General features: G+C 45.8%; 1 protein-coding gene across 5 annotated transcripts in view; it reads right to left on the bottom strand.

Moving 5' to 3' along the window:
• Positions 1 to 8,377, bottom strand: part of LOC127918876 (integrator complex subunit 15-like) — a 31,227-nt gene extending 22,850 nt beyond the window's left edge. For 2 of the 5 annotated variants that reach the window (XM_052502151.1, XM_052502152.1), the window contains exons 1-4: positions 8,248 to 8,377; positions 1,452 to 1,518; positions 762 to 869; positions 93 to 207 (exon numbers count right to left, since the gene is read on the bottom strand). In XM_052502151.1, the coding sequence (XP_052358111.1) occupies positions 93 to 207; positions 762 to 869; positions 1,452 to 1,511 (283 nt within the window). In that variant the 5' untranslated portion in view covers positions 1,512 to 1,518; positions 8,248 to 8,377. Of the gene's footprint in view, positions 57 to 92; positions 208 to 640; positions 734 to 761; positions 870 to 1,451; positions 1,519 to 8,247 lie in introns of those variants that run through there. The other 3 variants (XM_052502153.1, XM_052502155.1, XM_052502157.1) reach the window with 3 other exon arrangements.
• Positions 8,378 to 19,178: the final 10,801 nt, after the last annotated feature.

The raw sequence follows: 19,178 nt of genomic DNA, 5'->3' as shown, positions 1-19,178 counted from the left end.
GGCAGAGAAGATGAGTTAGGGTCAGGGTTAAAGATCACCTTGTAGAGTGAACAGGGCAGAGAAGATGAGTTAGGGTCAGGGTTAAAGGTCACCTTGTAGAGTGAACAGGGCAGAGAAGATCAGTTGTCTCACAGCGTCTCGACTCTGTTCCTGGAAACAGCTGCACATGATCTCCAACAGCTGCAGCTCCTGTAAGGCACTCATCCTCTACACACACACACACACACACACACACACACACACGTGAAACCATGGAGACAGGACATAAAGGCAACCTAAAGAGGCAACGTTGAGAGTGTGTGTGTGTGTGTGTGTGTGTGTGTGTGTGTGTGTGTGTGTGTGTGTGTGTGTGTGTGTGTGTGTGTGTGTGTGTGTGTGTGTGTGTGTGTGTGGTACCCTGTGCAGTATAAACTCCTCCACCAGTTTCAGTGTGTGTGTGTGTGTGTGTGTGGTACCCTGTGCAGGATAAACTCCTCCACTAGCTCCAGAGTGGGCGTGTCCACCGAGGGGGAGGGGTTATTCTGAACCTGTGTGTGTGTAGTGTGTGTGTGGTACCCTGTGCAGGATAAACTCCTCCACTAGCTCCAGAGTGGGCGTGTCCACCGAGGGGAGGGGTTATTCTGAACCTGTGTGTGGGTACCCTGTGCAGGATAAACTCCTCCACTAGCTCCAGAGTGGGCGTGTCCACCGAGGGGGAGGGGTTATTCTGAACCTGTGTGTGTGTGTGTGTGTGTGTGTGTGTGTGTGTGTGTGTGTGGTACCCTGTGCAGGATAAACTCCTCCACTAGCTCCAGAGTGGGCGTGTCCACCGAGGGGGAGGGGTTATTCTGAACCTGGCCAGACAGGTAGATATCCAGATGGTACAGGACCTGAAACACATTAATAACATATATATATATAATATAATAACATACATATATAATAACACATTAATAATATATATATATAATATAATAACACATTAATAACATATATAATATAATATAATAACACATTAATAACATATATATAATATAATATAATAACACATTAATAATATATATAATATAATAACACATTAATAATATATATATATATATATAATATAATAACACATTAATAATATATATATAATATAATAACACATTAATAATATATATAATATAATAACACATTAATAACATATATAATATAATAACACATTAATAATATATATATAATAACACATTAATAACATATATATAATAACACATTAATAACATATATAATATAATAGCACATTAATAATATATATAATAACACATTAATAATATATATATAATATAATAACACATTAATAATATATATAATATAATAACACATTAATAACATATATAATACAGGACCTGAAACACACCACTAACTTCCTCCAACTAACCCAGAATCATTACAACACATTAGCAGACTGATAAATATCCAGACATGGTCAGAACCTCTTTAGCGGCGCTCAGCGCATCTCGACGTAGCAACGACTGACGCATATCACTCATCATCAGGTCCCTGAAACATCAGAACACAGTCAACAGCATTAAACAAGATATAATGAATGATCTTACATAGCAAAGCATTGATGCACTTAGATAGCTAGTGTATCTGCCAGCCATCACTCAGGGAGCTAGCTAGTGTATCTGCCAGCCATCACTCAGGGGAGCTAGCTAGCTAGTGTATCTGCCAGCCATCACTCAGGAGCTAGCTAGCTAGTGTATCTGCCAGCCATCACTCAGGGAGCTAGCTAGCTAGTGTATCTGCCAGCCATCACTCAGGGAGCTAGCTAGCTAGTGTATCTGCCAGCCATCACTCAGGGGAGCTAGCTAGCTAGTGTATCTGCCAGCCATCACTCAGGGGAGCTAGCTAGCTAGTGTATCTGCCAGCCATCACTCAGGGAGCTAGCTAGCTAGTGTATCTGCCAGCCATCACTCAGGGAGCTAGCTAGCTAGTGTATCTGCCAGCCATCACTCAGGGAGCTAGCTAGCTAGTGTATCTGCCAGCCATCACTCAGGGGAGCTAGCTAGCTAGTGTATCTGCCAGCCATCACTCAGGGGAGCTAGCTAGTGTATCTGCCAGCCATCACTCAGGGAGCTAGCTAGCTAGTGTATCTGCCAGCCATCACTCAGGGGAGCTAGCTAGCTAGTGTATCTGCCAGCCATCACTCAGGGGAGCTAGCTAGCTAGTGTATCTGCCAGCCATCACTCAGGGGGAGCTATCTGCCAGCCATCACTCAGGGGAGCTAGCTAGCTAGTGTATCTGCCAGCCATCACTCAGGGGGAGCTATCTGCCAGCCATCACTCAGGGGGAGCTATCTGCCAGCCATCACTCAGGGGAGCTATCTAGCTAGTGTATCTGCCAGCCATCACTCAGGGGAGCTAGCTAGCTAGTGTATCTGCCAGCCATCACTCAGGGAGCTATCTGCCAGCCATCACTCAGGGGAGCTATCTGCCAGCCATCACTCAGGGAGCTATCTAGCTAGCTAGTGTATCTGCCAGCCATCACTCAGGGGAGCTATCTAGCTAGCTAGTGTATCTGCCAGCCATCACTCAGGGGAACTAGCTAACGTATCTGCCAGCCATCACTCAGGGGGAGCTAGCTAGCTAGTGTATCTGCCAGCCATCACTCAGGGGAGCTAGCTAATTAGTGTATCTGCCAGCCATCACTAAGGGAGCTAGCTAGCTAGTGTATCTGCCAGCCATCACTCAGGGAGCTAGCTAACTAGTGTATCTGCCAGCCATCACTCAGGGGAGCTAGCTAACTAGTGTATCTGCCAGCCATCACTCAGGGAGCTATCTGCCTGCCATCACTAAGGGGAGCTAGCTAGCTAGTGTATCTGCCAGCCATCACTCAGGGGAGCTAGCTAACTAGTGTATCTGCCAGCCATCACTCAGGGGAGCTAGCTAGCTAGTGTATCTGCCAGCCATCACTAAGGGGAGCTAGCTAACGTATCTGCCAGCCATCACTCAGGGGAGCTAGCTAACGTATCTGCCAGCCATCACTCAGGGGCTATCTAGCTAGCTAGTGTATCTGCCAGCCATCACTCAGGGGAGCGAGCTAACTAGTGTATCTGCCAGCCATCACTCAGGGGAGCTAGCTAACTAGTGTATCTGCCAGCCATCACTCAGGGGAGCTAGCTAACTAGTGTATCTGTCAGCCATCACTCAGGGGAGCTAGCTAGCTAACTAGTGTATCTGCCAGCCATCACTCAGGGAGCTAGCTAGCTAACTAGTGTATCTGCCAGCCATCACTCAGGGAGCTAGCTAACTAGTGTATCTGCCAGCCATCACTCAGGGGAGCTAGCTAGCTAGTGTATCTGCCAGCCATCACTCAGGGAGCTAGCTAGCTAGTGTATCTGCCAGCCATCACTCAGGGAGCTAGCTAGCTAGTGTATCTGCCAGCCATCACTCAGGGAGCTAGCTAGCTAGTGTATCTGCCAGCCATCACTCAGGGGAGCTAGCTAGCTAGTGTATCTGCCAGCCATCACTCAGGGGAGCTAGCTAGCTAGTGTATCTGCCAGCCATCACTCAGGGGAGCTAGCTAGCTAGTGTATCTGCCAGCCATCACTCAGGGGAGCTATCTGCCAGCCATCACTCAGGGGAGCTAGCTAGCTAGTGTATCTGCCAGCCATCACTCAGGGGAGCTATCTGCCAGCCATCACTCAGGGGGAGCTATCTGCCAGCCATCACTCAGGGGAGCTATCTAGCTAGCTAGTGTATCTGCCAGCCATCACTCAGGGGAGCTATCTAGCTAGCTAGTGTATCTGCCAGCCATCACTCAGGGGAACTAGCTAACGTATCTGCCAGCCATCACTCAGGGGGAGCTAGCTAGCTAGTGTATCTGCCAGCCATCACTCAGGGGAGCTAGCTAACTAGTGTATCTGCCAGCCATCACTCAGGGGAGCTATCTGCCTGCCATCACTAAGGGGAGCTAGCTAGCTAGTGTATCTGCCAGCCATCACTCAGGGGAGCTAGCTAACTAGTGTATCTGCCAGCCATCACTCAGGGGAGCTAGCTAGCTAGTGTATCTGCCAGCCATCACTCAGGGGAGCTAGCTAACTAGTGTATCTGCCAGCCATCACTCAGGGGAGCTAGCTAGCTAGTGTATCTGCCAGCCATCACTAAGGGGAGCTAGCTAACTAGTGTATCTGCCAGCCATCACTCAGGGGAGCTAGCTAACGTATCTGCCAGCCATCACTCAGGGGAGCTAGCTAACGTATCTGCCAGCCATCACTCAGGAGAGCTATCTAGCTAGCTAGTGTATCTGCCAGCCATCACTCAGGGGAGCTAGCTAGCTAGTGTATCTGCCAGCCATCACTCAGGGGAGCGAGCTAACTAGTGTATCTGCCAGCCATCACTCAGGGGAGCTAGCTAACTAGTGTATCTGTCAGCCATCACTCAGGGAGCTAGCTAGCTCTGCCAGCCATGTATCTGCCAGCCATCACTCAGGGAGCTAGCTAGCTAGTGTATCTGCCAGCCATCACTCAGGGGAGCTAGCTAACTAGTGTATCTGCCAGCCATCACTAAGGGGAGCTAGCTAACGTATCTGCCAGCCATCACTCAGGGGAGCTAGCTAACTAGTGTATCTGCCAGCCATCACTAAGGGGAGCTAGCTAGCTAGTGTATCTGCCAGCCATCACTCAGGGGAGCTAGCTAGCTAGTGTATCTGCCAGCCATCACTCAGGGGAGCTAGCTAGCTAGTGTATCTGCCAGCCATCACTCAGGGGAGCTAGCTAGCTAGTGTATCTGCCAGCCATCACTCAGGGGAGCTAGCTAGCTAGTGTATCTGCCAGCCATCACTCAGGGAGCTAGCTAGCTAGTGTATCTGCCAGCCATCACTCAGGGGGAGCTAGCTAGCTAGTGTATCGGCCAGCCATCACTCAGGGGAGCTAGCTAGCTAGTGTATCTGCCAGCCATCACTCAGGGGGAGCTAGCTAGCTAGTGTATCTGCCAGCCATCACTCAGGGGGAGCTAGCTCGCTAGTGTATCTGCCAGCCATCACTCAGGGGGAGCTATCTGCCAGCCATCACTCAGGGGAGCTATCTAGCTAGCTAGTGTATCTGCCAGCCATCACTCAGGGGAGCTATCTGCCAGCCATCGCTCAGGGGGAGCTATCTGCCAGCCATCACTCAGGGGGAGCTATCTGCCAGCCATCACTCAGGGGGAGCTATCTGCCAGCCATCACTCAGGGGAGCTATCTAGCTAGCTAGTGTATCTGCCAGCCATCACTCAGGGGGAGCAAGCTAGCTAGTGTATCGGCCAGCCATCACTCAGGGGAGCTAGCGAGCTAGTGTATCTGCCAGCCATCACTCAGGGGGAGCTAGCTCGCTAGTGTATCTGCCAGCCATCACTCAGGGGAGCTATCTGCCAGCCATCACTCAGGGGAGCTATCTGCCAGCCATCGCTCAGGGGGAGCTATCTGCCAGCCATCACTCAGGGGGAGCTATCTGCCAGCCATCACTCAGGGGAGCTATCTAGCTAGCTAGTGTATCTGCCAGCCATCACTCAGGGGAGCTATCTAGCTAGCTAGTGTATCTGCCAGCCATCACTCAGGGGAGCTATCTAGCTAGCTAGTGTATCTGCCAGCCATCACTCAGGGGAGCTATCTAGCTAGCTAGTGTATCTGCCAGCCATCACTCAGGGGAGCTATCTAGCTAGCTAGTGTATCTGCCAGCCATCACTCAGGGGAGCTAGCTAGCTAGCTAGTGTATCTGCCAGCCATCACTAAGGGGAGCTAGCTAGCTAGCTAGTGTATCTGCCAGCCATCACTAAGGGGAGCTAGCTAGCTAGCTAGTGTATCTGCCAGCCATCGCTCAGGGGAACTAGCTAGCTAACGTATCTGCCAGCCATCACTCAGGGGAGCTAGCTAGCTAGTGTATCTGCCAGCCATCACTCAGGGGAGCTAGCTAGCTAGTGTATCTGCCAGCCATCACTCAGGGGAGCTAGCTAGCTAGTGTATCTGCCAGCCATCACTCAGGGGAGCTAGCTAGCTAGTGTATCTGCCAGCCATCACTCAGGGGAGCTAGCTAGCTAGTGTATCTGCCAGCCATCACTAAGGGGAGCTAGCTAGCTAGTGTATCTGCCAGCCATCACTAAGGGGAGCTAGCTAGCTAGCTAGTGTATCTGCCAGCCATCACTCAGGGGAGCTAGCTAGCTAGTGTATCTGCCAGCCATCACTCAGGGGAGCTAGCTAGCTAGTGTATCTGCCAGCCATCACTCAGGGGAGCTAGCTAGCTAGTGTATCTGCCAGCCATCACTCAGGGGAGCTAGCTAGCTAGTGTATCTGCCAGCCATCACTCAGGGGAGCTAGCTAGCTAGTGTATCTGCCAGCCATCACTCAGGGGAGCTAGCTAGCTAGTGTATCTGCCAGCCATCACTCAGGGGAGCTAGCTAGCTAGTGTATCTGCCAGCCATCACTCAGGGGGGAGCTAGCTAGCTAGTGTATCTGCCAGCCATCACTCAGGGGAGCTAGCTAGCTAGTGTATCTGCCAGCCATCACTAAGGGGAGCTAGCTAGCTAGCTAGTGTATCTGCCAGCCATCACTAAGGGGAGCTAGCTAGCTAGCTAGTGTATCTGCCAGCCATCACTCAGGGAGCTAGCTAGCTAGTGTATCTGCCAGCCATCGCTCAGGGGAGCTATCTAGCTAACGTATCTGCCAGCCATCACTCAGGGGAGCTAGCTAGCTAGTGTATCTGCCAGCCATCACTCAGGGGGAGCTAGCTAGCTAGTGTATCTGCCAGCCATCACTCAGGGGAGCTGGCTAGCTAGTGTATCTGCCAGCCATCACTCAGGGGAGCTATCTAGCTAGCTAGTGTATCTGCCAGCCATCGCTCAGGGGAACTATCTAGCTAACGTATCTGCCAGCCATCACTCAGGGGAGCTAGCTAGCTAGTGTATCTGCCAGCCATCACTCAGGGGGAGCAAGCTAGCTAGTGTATCGGCCAGCCATCACTCAGGGGAGCTAGCTAGCTAGTGTATCTGCCAGCCATCACTCAGGGGAGCTAGCTAGCTAGTGTATCTGCCAGCCATCACTCAGGGGGAGCTAGCTAGCTAGTGTATCTGCCAGCCATCACTCAGGGGGAGCTAGCTAGCTAGTGTATCTGCCAGCCATCACTCAGGGGAGCTAGCTAGCTAGCTAGTGTATCTGCCAGCCATCACTAAGGGGAGCTAGCTAGCTAGCTAGTGTATCTGCCAGCCATCACTAAGGGGAGCTAGCTAGCTAGCTAGTGTATCTGCCAGCCATCACTAAGGGGAGCTAGCTAGCTAGCTAGTGTATCTGCCAGCCATCACTCTGGGGAGCTAGCTAGCTAACGTATCTGCCAGCCATCACTCAGGGGAGCTAGCTAGCTAGTGTATCTGCCAGCCATCACTCAGGGGAGCTAGCTAGCTAGCGTATCTGCCAGCCATCACTCAGGGGAGCTAGCTAGCTAGTGTATCTGCCAGCCATCACTCAGGGGAGCTAGCTAGCTAGCTAGTGTATCTGCCAGCCATCACTCAGGGGAGCTAGCTAGCTAGCTAGTGTATCTGCCAGCCATCACTCAGGGGAGCTAGCTAGCTAGCTAGTGTATCTGCCAGCCATCACTCAGGGGAGCTAGCTAGCTAGTGTATCTGCCAGCCATCACTCAGGGGAGCTAGCTAGCTAGCTAGTGTATCTGCCAGCCATCACTCAGGGGAGCTAGCTAGCTAGCTAGTGTATCTGCCAGCCATCACTCAGGGGGAGCTAGCTAGCTAGTGTATCTGCCAGCCATCACTCAGGGGAGCTAGCTAGCTAGTGTATCTGCCAGCCATCACTCAGGGGAGCTAGCTAGCTAGTGTATCTGCCAGCCATCACTCAGGGGAGCTAGCTAGCTAGTGTATCGGCCAGCCATCACTCAGGGGAGCTAGCTAGCTAGTGTATCTGCCAGCCATCACTAAGGGGAGCTATCCAGTATAGTGAACCAGAATCTGTCCGTACATTCAAGCTGAATAATGTGAAGATGTTTGGCACTCATACCACCAAATAACGGAGGTACGCTAAACAACTAGTCATTACTGCCATCCCAAAACGGCCAAAAAGGCGTCCCAACCAATATACAGACTCCCCATGTTGTGTCCCAAAACTACAATACTCTCTGCTTAACAAGCAAACCACGGAAAGAGGCGAGTTAAAGTCGGTTTGTTTGTATCCTAGAAACTAACTAGCTACGGTTGCTGTTGTTTGCTCTATTACAACGGTTTTGCAGTTACTATAGAAACGCTTTCTTACCTTGAAAGAGAAGATATTTCAAAGCGACAGGGTGCATGCGCCACTGTTTACACTTTCAACTACGGAAACCCATGAAGTACAAACAGAGGACAACTGCCCCGTCCGTCACAACGCGTTTGGTTCTGTTCTGATGGGGTTTATCAGCATTCAACGTTTAGTTCTGTTCTGATGGGGTTTATCAACGTTTAGTTCTGTTCTGATGGGGTTTATCAACGTTTAGTTCTGTTCTGATGGGGTTTATCAGCATTCAACGTTTAGTTCTGTTCTGATGGGGTTTATCAGCATTCAACGTTTAGTTCTGTTCTGATGGGGTTTATCAACGTTTAGTTCTGTTCTGGTGGGGTTTATCAACATTCAACGTTTAGTTCTGTTCTGATGGGGTTTATCAACATTCAACGTTTAGTTCTGTTCTGATGGGGTTTATCAACATTCAACGTTTAGTTCTGTTCTGATGGGGTTTATCAGCATTCAACGTTTAGTTCTGTTCTGATGGGGTTTATCAACATTCAACGTTTAGTTCTGTTCTGATGGGGATTTATCAACATTCAACGTTTAGTTCTGTTCTGATGGGGGTTTATCAGCATTCAACGTTTAGTTCTGTTCTGATGGGGATTTATCAACATTCAACGTTTGGTTCTGTTCTGATGGGGTTTATCAGCATTCAACGTTTAGTTCTGTTCTGATGGGGTTTATCAACATTCAACGTTTAGTTCTGTTCTGTTGGGGTTTATCAGCATTCAACGTTTAGTTCTGTTCTGATGGGGGTTTATCAACGTTTAGTTCTGTACTGATGGGGTTTATCAGCATTCAACGTTTAGTTCTGTTCTGATGGGGTTTATCAGCGTTTAGTTCTGTTCTGATGGGGTTTATCAACATTCAACGTTTAGTTCTGTTCTGATGGGGTTTATCAGCATTCAACGTTTAGTTCTGTTCTGATGGGGTTTATCAGCATTCAACGTTTAGTTCTGTTCTGATGGGGTTTATCAGCATTCAACGTTTAGTTCTGTTCTGATGGGGTTTATCAACGTTTAGTTCTGTTCTGATGGGGTTTATCAGCATTCAACGTTTAGTTCTGTTCTGATGGGGTTTATCAGCATTCAACGTTTAGTTCTGTTCTGATGGGGTTTATCAACATTCAACGTTTAGTTCTGTTCTGATGGGGTTTATCAACATTCAACGTTTAGTTCTGTTCTGATGGGGTTTATCAGCATTCAACGTTTAGTTCTGTTCTGATGGGGTTTATCAACGTTTAGTTCTGTTCTGGTGGGGTTTATCAACATTCAACGTTTAGTTCTGTTCTGATGGGGTTTATCAGCATTCAACGTTTAGTTCTGTTCTGATGGGGTTTATCAGCATTCAACGTTTAGTTCTGTTCTGATGGGGTTTATCAGCATTCAACGTTTAGTTCTGTTCTGATGGGGGTTTATCAGCATTCAACGTTTAGTTCTGTTCTGATGGGGGTTTATCAACATTCAACGTTTAGTTCTGTTCTGATGGGGGTTTATCAGCATTCAACGTTTAGTTCTGTTCTGATGGGGTTTATCAACATTCAACGTTTAGTTCTGTTCTGATGGGGTTTATCAGCATTCAACGTTTAGTTCTGTTCTGATGGGGTTTATCAACATTCAACGTTTAGTTCTGTTCTGATGGGGGTTTATCAGCATTCAACGTTTAGTTCTGTTCTGATGGGGGTTTATCAACGTTTAGTTCTGTACTGATGGGGTTTATCAGCATTCAACGTTTAGTTCTGTTCTGATGGGGGTTTATCAGCGTTTAGTTCTGTTCTGATGGGGTTTATCAACATTCAACGTTTAGTTCTGTTCTGATGGGGTTTATCAGCATTCAACGTTTAGTTCTGTTCTGATGGGGTTTATCAGCATTCAACGTTTAGTTCTGTTCTGATGGGGTTTATCAGCATTCAACGTTTAGTTCTGTTCTGATGGGGTTTATCAACGTTTAGTTCTGTACTGATGGGGTTTATCAACATTCAACGTTTAGTTCTGTTCTGATGGGGTTTATCAACATTCAACGTTTAGTTCTGTTCTGATGGGGTTTATCAACATTCAACGTTTAGTTCTGTTCTGATGGGGTTTATCAGCATTCAACGTTTAGTTCTGTTCTGATGGGGGTTTATCAGCATTCAACGTTTAGTTCTGTTCTGATGGGGTTTATCAGCATTCAACGTTTAGTTCTGTTCTGATGGGGTTTATCAACATTCAACGTTTAGTTCTGTTCTGATGGGGGTTTATCAGCATTCAACGTTTAGTTCTGTTCTGATGGGGTTTATCAACGTTTAGTTCTGTTCTGATGGGGGTTTATCAACGTTTAGTTCTGTTCTGATGGGGTTTATCAACATTCAACGTTTAGTTCTGTTCTGATGGGGATTTATCAACATTCAACGTTTAGTTCTGTTCTGATGGGGGTTTATCAGCATTCAACGTTTAGTTCTGTTCTGATGGGGTTTATCAGCATCCAACGTTTAGTTCTGTTCTGATGGGGTTTATCAACATTCAACGTTTAGTTCTGTTCTGATGGGGGTTTATCAGCATTCAACGTTTAGTTCTGTTCTGATGGGGTTTATCAACGTTTAGTTCTGTTCTGATGGGGTTTATCAACGTTTAGTTCTGTTCTGATGGGGTTTATCAACATTCAACGTTTGGTTCTGTTCTGATGGGGGTTTATCAGCATTCAACGTTTGATTATGTTTGTTGGTACTGAACCAGAAAACACACTGAGTATGATGACAGATAGTTCTACATTTAACTGACTTTACCTCTTGTGGAAACTAATGGGCTGCTGGTTGCTTAACCAAATGGATATATGGGTTTATCTCAAATCAATTCAAATTGTATTGGTCCATACACATATTTAGCAGATGTTGTGTAATATCTAACAATTCACAAGAATACACACAAATAGTTTGAGAACATTTCTCTCCACCTCTGTTCATCAGTCAGTGTGGAGGCTATATACAGGGGGTATTGGTACAGAGTCAATGTGGAGGTTATATACAGGGGTACCGGTACAGAGTCAATGTGGAGGCTATATACAGGGGTACTGGTACAGAGTCAATGTGGAGGCTATATACAGGGGTACCGGTACAGAGTCAATGTGGAGGCTATATACAGGGGTACTGAGTCAGTGTGGAGACTATATACAGGGGGTACTGAGTCAGTGTGGAGACTATATACAGTGGCTACCGGTACAGAGTCAATGTGGAGACTATATACAGGGGTACCAGTACAGAGTCAATGTGGAGGCTATATACAGGGGTACCGGTATCGAGTCAGTGTGGAGGCTATATACAGGGGGTACCGGTATCGAGTCAGTGTGGAGGCTATATACAGGGGTAGCGGTATCGAGTCAGTGTGGAGGCTATATACAGGGGTACCGGTATAGAGTCAGTGTGGAGGCTATATACAGGGGGTACCGGTATCGAGTCAGTGTGGAGGCTATATACAGGGGTAGCGGTATCGAGTCAGTGTGGAGGCTATATACAGGGGGTACCGGTATAGAGTCAGTGTGGAGGCTATATACAGGGGTACCGGTATCGAGTCAGTGTGGAGGCTATATACAGGGGGTACCGGTATCGAGTCAGTGTGGAGGCTATATACAGGGGGTACCGGTATCGAGTCAGTGTGGAGGCTATATACAGGGGTACCGGTATCGAGTCAGTGTGGAGGCTATATACAGGGGGTACCGGTACAGAGTCAATGTGGAGGCTATATACAGGGGTACTGAGTCAGTGTGGAGGCTATATACAGGGGGTACTGAGTCAGTGTGGAGACTATATACAGTGGCTACCGGTACAGAGTCAGTGTGGAGGCTATATACAGGGGGTACTGAGTCAGTGTGGAGGCTATATACAGGGGGTACCGGTATCGAGTCAGTGTGGAGGCTATATACAGGGGGTACTGAGTCAGTGTGGAGGCTATATACAGGGGGTACCGGTATCGAGTCAGTGTGGAGGCTATATACAGGGGGGTACTGAGTCAGTGTGGAGGCTATATACAGGGGGTACTGGTACCGAGTCAGTGTGGAGGATATATACAGGGTACTGGTACCGAGTCAGTGTGGAGGCTATGTACAGGGTACTGGTACCGAGTCAGTGTGGAGGATATATACAGGGGGTACCGGTATCGAGTCAGTGTGGAGGCTATATACAGGGGTACTGGTACCGAGTCAGTGTGGAGGATATGTACAGGGGTACCGATCAGCGTGGCAGGCGTTTTGTTGCAGTGTGGAGTGCGATTGAGATTGCGTCATCTGTGGATCTGTTGTGGCTGTATGCGAATTGGGGTGGGTCTAGGGTATCCAGAGGATACTGTTGATGTGAGCCATGACCAGCCTTTCAAAGCACTTCGTGGCTACCGAAGTAAGTGCCACGGGACGGTAATCATTTAGGCAGGTTACCTTCGCTTCCTTGGGCACAGGGACTACGGTGGTCTGCTTGAAACATGTAGGTATTAGAGACTCAGTCAGGGAGAGGATGAAAATGTCAGGGAAGACACTTGCCAGTTGGTCAGCGCACGCTTGAGTACCAGTCCTGGTAATCCATCTGGCCCTGCGGCCTTGTAAATGTTGACCTGTTTAAAGGTCTTGCTCACATCGGCTACAGAGAGCGTTATCACATAGTCAACCAGAACAGCTGGTGCTCTTGTGCATGCTTCAGTTCATCCACCTCTAGCCTGCTCGCCTCCCTACCACTGAGGAAGTACAGTTCCCGCTCAGCCCAGTCAAAACTGTTCGCTGCTCTGGCCCCCCAATGGTGGAGGAACAAACTCCCTCACGACGCCAGGACAGCGGAGTCAATCACCACCTTCCGGAGACACCTGAAACCCCACCTCTTTAAGGAATACCTAGGATAGGATAAAGTAATCCTTCTCACCCCCCCTAAAAGATTTAGATGCACTATTGTAAAGTGGCTGTTCCACTGGATGTCATAAGGTGAATGTACCAATTTGTAAGTCGCTCTGGATAAGAGCGTCTGCTAAATGACTTAAATGTAAATGTAAATGTTACGTGTTTTTAGCCTCGAAGCATAAAAGGCATTTCGCTCGTCCGGTAGGCTCCCATCCTTGGACAGCTCGCGTCTGGATTTCTCTTTGTCGTCCGCATTTATGCTTTGCTTGTTTGATGGTTCGTTTGAGGGCATAGCTGGATTTCATGGTAGATAGTGTGTTCTACAGCTTATCATAAGGTACTCTACCTCAGGCGAACAATACCTCGAGACTTCGTTAATATTAGACAAGGAGAGTGATACGGAGAAGACAAGGATGGGAATGAGGAGAGGAGACAAGCAAATTAATAAGGAATGGAGGCAAGTTCTCCAATGTTCAACCTTCCCAAGTTCTCGCATGTCACACCACTTCTCCGTGCCTCCACTGGCTTCCTGTTGAAGCTCGCTACAAAACCATGGTACTGCCTACAGAGCAGCAAGAGGAACTCCCTCCCTGCCTTCAGGCTATGCCCACCTCTAGTCTCTAGGCCCTCCCACCCCTTTCTCGGAAGATAGGACAGCAGAGTCCCCTCCCTACCTACAGGCTATGCCCACCTCTAGTCTCTAGGCCCTCCCTGCAGCTAGGACAGCAGAGTCCCTGCCCACCTCTGATCTCTAGGCCCTCCCACCACTTTACCTGAAGCTAGGACAGCAGAGTCCCTGCCCACCTCTGATCTCTAGGCCCTCCACCCTTTACCTGAAGCTAGGACAGCAGAGTCCCTGCCCACCTCTGATCTCTAGGCCTCCCACCCTTTACCTGAAGCTACCTTGCCCATCTTCCGGAAACATGTGATATTCAAAGAATATCTTAAATAATCTCACAGCATCCCCTTGGACCTCCTCCTCATCCAGACCCCCAATGTTTAAACAAATTAATAATAACGATAAAATTATATGCCTTTTGTGGACTAACACCCCAAAATATATAATAACAATAACAGATCATATGTATTTCGTGCACTAGCACTTGACTTTCTTCCTCCTTACCAGCTATGACTTTGCTGATAGTTATGTATTGAAGAAAATGGATGACTCTTATATGTGGTTGTCCCACCTAGCTACCTTCAGGCTTCCAATTGGCTCATTCATCCCCCTCCTCTCCCCTGTAACTATTCCCAGGTCATTGGCCGTAAATGAGAATGTGTTCTCACTCAACTCACCTGGTAAAATAAGGGTTAAATAAAAAGGTCTTAAGATGAATGCATTAACTGTAAGTCGCTCTGGATAAGAGTGTCTGCTAAATTATTAAAATGTAAATGTAACAAGGAGAGGAATAAGGAAATAAGACAAGAAGAAGACCCTTTAATGTTAAAGAGATTCTCCGGTACTTTTCTATACTTACCAGTAGTTCTTAAAGAGCCCACGAGCCCAAAGTGGTTTGCTGAAAATTGAGTACAACATCACATATGTGCAGATATGTGCACGACTTCATTGGTTTCGCTCTGCTGCGTGTGCATCTTGCTAGCTGTCACTCAAATGGCGAGGGCTGAAGCTCATTGGCTAGAACTCAAATTGCTAGGGGTGCTGGCCCACGTGGGGAAAATGTAGGGGAAATGGCCACAGCACAGCTTCCAGAAAAACAGTCGCTTTCAAGCCAGTGATTTCATAGCTAACCTAAGACAGTAATTCTGCTAATAGATTCAGCATGTATGACTAAAGAGGATTATATCATACATAGTAGTTGTTCCCAAGCATGTCTTTAAAAGGTTTCAAATATATTTTTTAAACTAGGCAAGTCAGGTAAGAAAAATTATTATTTACAATGACGGCCTACCCCAGCAACGCTGCCAATTGTGCACCGCCCTATGGGACTCCCAATCAAACGGATGTGATACAGCCTGGATTTGAACCAGGGACTGTAGTGACACCTCTTGCACTGAGATGCAGTGCCTTAGACCACTGTGCCACTTGGGAGCCCAAATACATGCACCTGATGTGTATGAAACTAGTTTCTTAGGTCTGACAGCAGTGGAACTTGTATCCTAGGAACAGGGTTAGAAGTATCAGTGGAAGAAGACATGGGGGCGAGGCGGCTGCTCGGGGATTACTTTCTCTCTCTCCTAGCGCCCTGGGACTACTTTCTTGTTTGCAACTACTCTGTGGTGTGGTAAGGCTGCTGCCTAGGTTACCCTAACACTGCTGCCTGGATGATGAGCCTTAGAAAATACTAAATGTATTAATAAAGTATTCCTAACATAAATATATCTCTTAAATATATTACAAGTATTTCTAACATAAATATACCTACTAAATATATTAATAAAGTATTCTAACATAAATATATCTCTTAAATATATTACAAGTATTTCTAACATAAATATACCTACTAAATATATTAATAAAGTATTACTAACATAAATGTATCTACTAAATATATTAATAAAGTATTACTAACATAAATATACCTACTAAATATATTAATAAAGTATTTCTAACATAAATATACCTACTAAATATATTAATAAAGTATTCCTAACATAAATATATCTCTTAAATATATTACAAGTATTTCTAACATAAATATACCTACTAAATATATTAATAAAGTATTACTAACATAAATATATCTCTTAAATATATTACAAGTATTTCTAACATAAATATACCTACTAAATATATTAATAAAGTATTACTAACATAAATATACCTACTAAATATATTAATAAAGTATTACTAACATAAATATACCTACTAAATATATTATTAAAGTATTCCTAACATAAATATATCTACTAAATATATTAATAAAGTATTACTAACATAAATATACCTACTACATATATTATTAAAGTATTACTAACATAAATGTATCGACTAAATATATTCATATATTAATAAAGTATTCCTCACATAAATATATCTACTAAATATATTAATAAAGTATTACTAACATAAATACATACCCACTAAATGTATTAATAAAGTATTCCTAACATAAATATACCTACTAAATGTATTAATAAAGTATTCCTAACATAAATACACCCCCCACTAAATGTATTAATAAACTATTACTAACATAAATATATCTACTAAATATATTCATATATTAATAAAGTATTCCTAACATAAATGTATCTACTAAATATATTAAGAAAGTATTCCTAAAATAAATATACCTATTAAATATATTAATAAAGTATTACTAGCATAAATATACCTACTAAATATATTCATATATTAATAAAGTATTACTAACATAAATATATCTACTAAATATATTAATAAAGTATTCCTAACATAAATGTATCTACTAAATATATTAATAAAGTATTCCTAACATAAATGTATCTACTAAATATATTAATAAAGTATTACTAACATAAATATACCTACTAAATATATGAATAAAGTATTACTACTTATGATGATGTCTTTTAACATTCCCATATCATAAATGTTTCCACGGTGAACATAAATGAATTAATAAATATGCAATATAATATAATCCTCATTAATCTGCAGAATGGCAGCATCACCAGTCTGAGAGATAGAAGGGGGAGGGGATGAGAGAGTGAGAGGGTGGATGGAAAGAGAGAGATAGAAGGGGGAGGGGATGGAGTGAGAGAAAGAGAGAGAGCGAGAGAGAGAGAGGGGGGGGGGGTGGAGAGAGAGAGAGAGAGAGAGAGAGAGAGAGAGAGAGAGAGAGAGAGAGAGGGGGGAGGGGGGATGGGAGAGAGATAAAGGTGGATGGAGAAAGAGAGGGAGGGAGGGTGCTGGATGCTCTTGTGCAGCTCGGTTCATTTCTGCACTTTACTGTCCTGCTGCTGCCTGCTACCTCCGATTACTGAAAAGAGACAGAGACATCTAGACAGCACTTCTACTGAAAGAGAGATAGAGAAGGAGAGAGCTAAAGAGAGAAAAAGAGATATAGAGAGTGAGGGATAGAGAGAGAGAGACGGAGAGAGAGAGACGGAGAGACAGATATATATAAAGAGAGAGAGAGAGAGCTAAAGAGAGAAAGAGAGATATATAGAGGGGGATAGAGAGGGGAGAGAGACGGAGAGAGAGAAGATGACCATCAACACGCTGACAAAAGGAGGAGCTCAGAGGGAGCAGATGTATTGCCTCAGAAAGGTACCGTAACTACACTAAACCCTACTCACTACTCCTACACCATAACCCTAAACCTTACTACTAACCCTGAACACTGCCCCTAACCCCTACACCCTAAACCCTAACCCTAACCCCATCCCCTAAACCCTAACCCCATCCCCTAAACCCTGCCCCTAACCCCTACTCCTAAACCCTACTCGCTAACCCTAACCCCTAAACCATGTCCCTAACCCCTGCTCCCTAAACCCTAACCCCCACTCCCTAACCCCTAAACCTTGTCCCTAACCCTGCTCCCTAACCCCTACTCTCTAACCCCTAAACCTTGTCCCTAACCCCTGCTCCCCTAACCCCCACTCCTTACCCCTAAACCCTGTCCCTAACCCCTACTCCCTAAACCCTACTCGCTAACCCTAACCCCTAAACCCTGTCCCTAACCCCTGCTCCCTTAACCCTAACCCCCACTCCCTAACCCCTAAACCCTGTCCCTAACCCTGCTCCCTGCTCCCTAACCCCCACTCCCAAAATCCTGTCCCTAACCCCTACCCTAACCCCTACTCTCTATTTTTATTTAACCAGGTAAGCTAGTTGAGAACAAGTTCTCATTTACAACTGCAAAGCAGTGAGACACAAACAACAACACAGAGTTATACGTGGAATAAACAAGAGTACAGTCAATAACACAATAGAAAGAAAGAAAGTCTATATACCGTACGCAAGGTGAGGTGGTAAGGCAGTAAATCGGCCATAGTAGCGAAGTAATTACAATTTGCAGATTAACACTGGAGTGATAGATAAGCAGATGGTGATGTGCAAGTAGAAATACTGGTGTGCAATTGAGCAGAAAGTAAATTAAAACAATAGGGGGATGAGGTAGGTAGATTGGATGGGCTATTTACAGATGGGCTATGTACAGCTGCAGCGATCGGTTAGCTGCTCAGATAGATGATGTTTAAAGTTAGTGTGGGAAATAGAAGTCTCCAGCTTCAGCGATTTTGCAATTCGTTCCTGTCGTTGGCAGAGAGAACTGGAAGGAAGGCGGCTAAAGGAGGTGTTGGCTTTGGGGATGACCAGTGAGATATACCTGCTGGAATGCGTGCTACGGGTGGGTGTTTTTATCGTGACCAGTGAACTGAGATCAGGTGGAGCTTGCTTCAGCATAGACTTATAGATGACCTGGAGCCAAGTGGGTCTGGCGACGAATAGATAGCGAGGGTCAGCGGACTAGAGCATACAGGTCGCAGTGGTGGGTGGTATAAGGCGCTTTGGTGACAAAACGGATGGCACTGTGATAGACTGCATCCAGTTTGCTGAGTAGAGTATTGGTAGCTACTTCGTAGAATTACCTCGCCGAGAGTCGAGATCGGTAGGATAGTCAGTTTTACTACCGATAAAGGAGGCTTTGATGCGAAATAGGCAGCCGATTCTAGATTTTATTTTGGATTGGAGATGTTTTAATATCGTCTGGAAGTGTGCAGGCAGCGAGCGGTTGAAAAGAATGCATTTAGTTTTACTGGCGTTTAAGAGCAGTTGGAGGCCACGGAAGGAGTGTTGTATGGCATTGAAGCTTGTTTGGAGGTTTGTTAAACAGTGTCAAAGGGCCAGATGTATACAGAATGGTGTCGTCTGCGTAGAGGTGGATGAGGGAATCACCCGAAGCAAAGAGCGACATTGATATATACAGAGAAAAGAGTCAGCCCAAGAATTGAACTTTGTGGTATCCCCATAGAGACTGCCAGCGTTCGGACAACAGGCCCTCTGATTTTACACACTGAACTGTGTCTGCGAGTAGTTGGTGAACCAGGCGGGCAGTCAATTGAGAAACCAAGGCTATTGAGTCTGTCGATAAGGATACGGTAATTGACAGAGTCGAAAGTCT

Source organism: Oncorhynchus keta, unplaced genomic scaffold (assembly GCF_023373465.1).
Source record: "Oncorhynchus keta strain PuntledgeMale-10-30-2019 unplaced genomic scaffold, Oket_V2 Un_contig_15158_pilon_pilon, whole genome shotgun sequence".
NCBI classification, from domain to species: Eukaryota; Metazoa; Chordata; class Actinopteri; order Salmoniformes; family Salmonidae; genus Oncorhynchus; species Oncorhynchus keta.
This window is presented reverse-complemented; position numbering and strand designations above follow the sequence as displayed.